This window comes from Arachis ipaensis, chromosome B03 (assembly GCF_000816755.2).
Source record: "Arachis ipaensis cultivar K30076 chromosome B03, Araip1.1, whole genome shotgun sequence".
NCBI classification, from domain to species: Eukaryota; Viridiplantae; Streptophyta; class Magnoliopsida; order Fabales; family Fabaceae; genus Arachis; species Arachis ipaensis.
In genome coordinates this window covers 9,833,470-9,840,049 of record NC_029787.2, presented here as the reverse complement: position 1 = coordinate 9,840,049, position 6,580 = coordinate 9,833,470, and the positions used below count along the sequence as shown (strand labels likewise).

The 6,580-nt window shown below is 39.1% G+C and overlaps 1 protein-coding gene across 1 annotated transcript; it reads right to left on the bottom strand.

Moving 5' to 3' along the window:
- LOC110269568 lies at positions 229–1,126 on the bottom strand. Its single transcript, XM_021117517.1, has 2 exons — positions 499–1,126; positions 229–362 (listed from the first exon to the last, which is right to left on the bottom strand). Exons 1-2 carry the CDS (start codon positions 935–937, stop codon positions 328–330), a joined length of 474 nt encoding a protein of 157 aa, XP_020973176.1. The 5' UTR covers positions 938–1,126; the 3' UTR covers positions 229–327.

The window sequence follows — 6,580 nt, the reverse complement described above, 5'->3', positions numbered from 1 at the left end:
GACATGACAAAACACAAATGAAGAAACAGCGAAGAGTTGAATTTAAACATGAAACTTGGATTAGGCATGAGTAGGAGGATATATATATATAAGAAATTATAAAACACACAGCATAGTTATCCATAAGCCTGACTCAAACTCCAAAGCTTTAAAATGCACTGGACCACAAATCCGGGGATAAATTAACAAAAGAAAAGAAACAAAACACGATCCACGACATGACAAAACACAAATGAAGAAACAACGAAGAGTTGAATTTAAACATGAAACTTGGATTAGGCATGAGTAGGAGGATCCTTGGTCGCAAGGCAATATCGCAAAAAAAATCTAACGACGAATCCACTCAGAGAAGCTGGCAGCATCTGCAGCTAAAAACATCATTAGAAACTTCTAATGCTTACCTACCCATTGCACCCATTAGTAAAAAAAAAAACCAACATTTGTGGGAGAGAGAAAACCACAACACCATTTGTTAATATTAAAAACTTTGGCCGTTACCTCGTGCAACGGGCGGACTAAGAGATCGCGTCTGCAAACCGAGGTCAACTTGGCCCACCAGACTCGCTTGTGAAGTAGTCGAGGCAAAATAGACAGGACAACAAAGGCTGTTGGTTGAGTTTTGTGGACTGCCGAAGGTGTTGCTAAGAACAGGAGAGGTGGGAGGAGTGTATTCTATGGAAAATGGAGGTATAACGTCGCCGGTGTGGAAGACATCACGAGAAAGGACGCCTGTACAGTGAGGATTAACACTACTAAGTGTTGGAGCAGTGAAGTTGCTTCGAGAATGTGGCCTTGGATACACAATGCGGGATCCGTCAAGGTTCCTTATAGAGATGCATAGAGTGCCATCACCTTCATAGTAGGCGCGCAACCAAGCCCCATGCCTTATGTTGTACGCGGCAACCATGGAACGAAATCCCTCGGAGAAAAAAAGCATTGTTACCAACCTTGTCTAACATGACGCGAAACTCATTCCCATGGTTGTCCTTAAACATCATGAAATCACCGAGTTCATGACGAAAAGCGCGATAAAATGAACCGGGACTGGAAATCAAATATAGACCTTGGCATAATAAGGAAATCAAAATAGCTAAGTATACGTATGTGCATGAAGACCTCTTCAGTTTCTGGCAGTAGACATGCGGCCATTAAGCCAAAAGGAAAAAAGGATGGAGGTGTGCATGCCATAAAAGATGAGGCTTCAGATGACTATTTTCATATTAGAATTAGAATATATGAAATAGATAGAATATATGAATAAACGGGATCCAATGCAAGCAAGAGAAGCCTATAAAAATCAGGCTTGGGATCACCATTTTTGCTTGAGTCAGCAGATGGCCAAAGGCACATACTTCACAAAAAGATCAACAATATAAAAAGCTATATACGGGCAAGAACCTCCCATATTGGGTTCGTGTGTCAACAGAAAACGCTACAAAAGGAACATATAAGTATGTGTGTCTAAACATAAATAGAAAGCAAGATACATCTTGATCACTCACCCATGGTCCACCAGGCCGTAAATAAACTTTTGAAACATTCCAGATAGTGACCGCATGGCTAATAAAAAACCAAAGTCCGGGGAAACAGCAAAATGGTGGGGAATGGTGGGGGAAGGTGTGGAATGTGGTGCGTTGAGTTACTGATGTAGGGTAGACCGAGATTATATATGTGTATGTGTGTGTGTGTGTGTGTGTGTGTGTGTGTGTGTGTGTGTGTGTGTGTGTGTGTGTGTGTGTGTGTGTGTGTGTGTGTGTGTGTGTGTGTGTGTGTGTGTGTGTGTGTGTGTGTGTGTGTGTGTGTGTGTGTGTGTGTACGAATGACCTATTCACAGATTTAGATTTATATTTATTTATAATAAAGAGTAAGCGGTGCCTATAAAGATATTAATGTTATATTATTAATAATGATAATAATTATTGTTGTAAATGTAATTGATCAAAGAGAGAGATAAAATAAAAAATAAAAAAACAATAAATGAAGAATACAATAATAATGACAATTATATTATCTAATCACTGAAGAAACCAATTGAGGATATGGGCTCATAGTTATTGTTATTTTTATCGTTATAGCATACAGGGAACCGAGGCCGTGGTGAGGTATATTATTTGGGCCACCCTAGCCCGGATACCAAAGAAGACACTGGTTTAGATAACCTAAATTGACATATTTACAATAAAAAAGTAAGTGGTGCCTGTAAAGATATCAATGTTATATTATTAATAAAAATAATTAATGTTTTGTAATTGTTCAAAAAGTGAGAGATAAAATTAAATATTTTAAAACAATAATTGAATAATACAATAATAATGACAATTATATTATCTAACCACTGAAGAAACCAATTGAGCAGATGGTGTCATAGTTATTGTTATTGTTATAGCATACAGGAAACCGAAGCCGTGGTCAGGTATATTATCTGGGCCACCCTAGACCGGATACCATAGAAGACACTGGATTAGATAGCCTAAAGGATTGACATGAATAAATATTGAACATGTAATAACAAAAATACTTCCCAAGTGACGCGACTAATAGAAATGTGAACACTCTGATTATTTGTATTATTATCAATTGTGTATTGTGTAACTTGAATTAAAAACTGAACTAATTGATAGTATGACCTATTAACCGAATAAAATGACAATGCAAAGTTATTTAGAATTTGACCTAGTGACCAAGCAAAAAAATTAAGCAGATGCTGTTCAAGGGTCCAAGGAACCAAGCGGTGGTCATTAATAAAATTTGGGCCCCGTAAAGCAGAATACACAGAATATCAGCTGATGTGATGATCAGACGGCTTAGTAGATAACCCTGTTCGAATATTTATCATGTAATACAACGATTAATAACCATGGTAATGACGAGAATGTAATATATATAATATAATATATAAATATAATATAATATATAATATATAGTATAATGAAAATGATATAACCCAAAAAAGAGAGGTCAAATTTATAAGAAAAGCAAAACAGAATTCATCTAGGTGGTTCAGAATTAATTACGGAGACTATACGATGCACCTTATACGTGGTCCTGAACGAAAGTGAAAAAAATTGAATAACAAAAAGTTCCCGCCTCTCGAAGAAAGACCGATGAAAATGAATAATAGACAGGTACTCAATAAATGCAACTCATTGGATGAGATCAGTCAGCAAACAAGTATGGTGAAGTCTAATAATAGCAGTGATAATGACTTAGTTTAATTACTCCAAAGTTAAGTATAACTGAAACAAGATAGAGTACCATTAAATGAAATTGACAGTAAATATTGAAGCAAGGATAGAATTTGAAGTTCAATTACTCCAGGTAGGAAAATGTCTTGTCAGCAGAGACTCAAATGGGTTGAACAAGACGAATGAGAAAGAATGGAAAACAGGTAAAAAAATTAATTGCATTGATCCACCAACAATCATGAAATGGAGGGTAAGAAAAGCTGAATCGGCAAGTCCGGGGGATACACGGTAGCTGGAGGGATACATGAGTACCAAGCAAAAAGGAAACTGGCACATTACAGTCAAAAATAAACACGGCGGAAGATTTCAAAAGCGTATATGTATGTGCAATATAAATGCTGGTCTAACAGATAGGCATGGCACTAGATACCAGAAGAATTAATTTGGCAGACAAACATTAGGGGTGCACTATTAAAGGCGTTGCTTGATTGCATCTAATCGGTTGTTTACCAGATTAAAGATAATCACTACACTTGAATAGCAAAAGTTAGGTAGCCAAGGTTAGATTAGGGGGGATAGCAGGATATTAAAAGGCATGGCTTGATAAAATTTAAAAGCTTGTTTACCAATGTAAAGATCATCAGTAATCCTTAATAGCGAAAGTTAGTCACTCAAAATCAGATTAGCAGGGAATAGTTCGAGAATACACTAGAATGTATTCTGGATATAAATAGTATTAACAACAAATATATGGCAAGATTGAGGATGACTATTATTTGAAGATATTATTACTATTACTATTACTATTATAACAAAAAAGAACAAATGACAAATTACCTGTGCAGGGAGGAGTCCAAAGTCAAACAAAACACTGCCATCAAACTGTATATCCTTGAAATTCCTGAAATGTACCTTGCCGCACAAAAGCTGGAGCTGCAGCGGACCACAGGTAGCTCAAAAGTCAAGGGTGTGGACACCTGAGGTCAAAGAAATTACCCTGATTCAACGAATGGGATCGTCCTGGAAAAGTTGATACAAACCAATTTTACATGCATGAAGTTGGCGGACGCAGATTATGGCACAACACAAAGCGATCATAGCATGATAACCATGTGGGGAGGTTTTATTTGTGAAATCATTGTGATAAACAACCAAAAAGTAAAAAACAAAATCAGAGATGAATAAGGAATTACTGAGGTAATATGAAAAAGAAAGTGTGCCAGCGATGGTGAGGAGCAAGATCCACAAGAACGGCTAAAAGAAGGACCGACAGAACGATCACAGACACACCTTGATGTGCCTGTTTGAGTGAAGTGAGTGACGACTGCTTCAAGGGTTTGAAGGGGAATGCAGGAGGATAGGGTCACAACATAACAGTGGGCCAATGCTCACCCAATCCACAGTTACAAAGAGAACAGATTGGGCCCATGTCAGGAGAAAAGGCCGGCAATGTTTGAAAATAAAATGATGCATCAATTAATATCTTTGTATTGAAATGGCCAAAACAAAAGGCTAGCCCAAAGCAACATTGCCCAGCTACGACTAAAATATGATAAGTTGCGAAGAGAGGAAAATGGTAACCGCAACACAAGATGCCTGGCCAAACCAGCCATTTTGCATTACCATGAAATCCAGATCTGGCCTCACTAATATACACTACACAATACATTAACTAATAACGACGTAATATACAACGGCATTTATAAAATATAAATAAAACATTAAACATTCATAGATCAAAAGACATGCAGTTGGAGATCAAAATCATAGCGAACTCATCGGCCCCGGGGGACAGGATGCAATCAAATCGGGGGCCACAATTAAATATTACAAATGGCAAATCACTAAGTTGTTCAGATAGTGTGTACATAAATCTTAACAAAGAAAAGCGCAAAACACAACCAGAAACAACAACACGTTATTCAGAAATCCTCAGACTTCTAGATAAAACCCCATGCACCCCTTGATCGAAACAACTCCAGGCCATCTCACGCGTCCAACGAATCTGACAACTCCGTCAGTCAGACCAACAGAGCGGAACTGGGCCTTCGATGCGACCGCAACAAGCGATGACTCAAGACCGTCGAAATCACGGATAGCATGGCTGATCCCGAGAAGGTCACAACCAAACTTAACACATGGTGTATCGATCAGGTTAGGATCGCCAATAAAGAGATGCCGACCCCACGCCATTCCGCCAACTTGTCCAAGGTTGATGGTCATCACATGTACTCTGAACCTTAAAGTGGACCGCTCATAGGTAACGAAATCCACATAATCATGGTGGCCAATCAACGTAGGATGATCCACACATGCGCCTGCGCCTATTTCTATCGCATCCCACGCAGACTCCATCGTTGCGTACCGAACCACAGAGACTGGTTTCTTACTAAATCTACCTTCACTATTGACCCAAAAAATACAGCTGTTGGCCACGGCATACCCACTGCTCATTCTATCAATCATTGGCAAGGTCCGCGCAGCGAAACTCTACTGACCCGCACTCGAAAGATACATATGCATGTCGTATCCAGCAGTTGCCAGGTGACGCTTCGTGAGACTGAGAATCTTATAATCATCAGAACCCACCATGCTGAGAAAGGCATAAGCAGACCATTCATCGCGGTGGTTGAAGTGGTAACCGTCAGACCCCGGATCAGGAATAACAGACCTCCAGGAACCAAACGAGTCCCAAGCGATCAATGAACTCGAACGACCATCTATTGAGTATCTTGCACATACCTTGCAGGTGTCTGTACCCACCATGGAAAACCACGTCCAGGCAAGAGGAGCAGCAACCGGAACGGCAACACAAGTTTCAAAGACGAACATACAAAGTCGCCCACAGTCAGCCTCTTTCAGGGGGTTGTCCAGATGAAGAACCGCCGCCTCCCCCCCCCTTCGATTTGAAATGAGTCACCATATTATCCGCCCGGTTCAATCTATTGTACCAATCACGCGACATACACCTCCCTCTTCCTATGGTTTTTCCATCGGAACGAAGAAATATCTGCAAAATCAGGTCTGTTGGCAGGGCTGAGATGTTCAAGTTGACTTCATCCCAGTAATGTTTACCGCGGAAGTCATGATCAACCTCTTTGACTGTTGCTCGGGACATTCCAAATCGGTGGTGAGGTTCTATGCTAGCCACGAGGGAGGAAAAATCAATAAAGGTTAACAGCCAATGTAGATAAAAGAACGTTGGAAAATGCTTTGTAAACGAAAGAATGATTTCTTTAGTTGGTGTGATATTCCTACACCGTGAGTGTGGCTCTCCTTAAATACATAAACAAATGCATAAAAAGATAATAGATATATTAATAGACAATAGAAAATAATAGATTAATAAACAATAGAAAAAAAAATAAAAACATAAAAACATATATATACAGTAT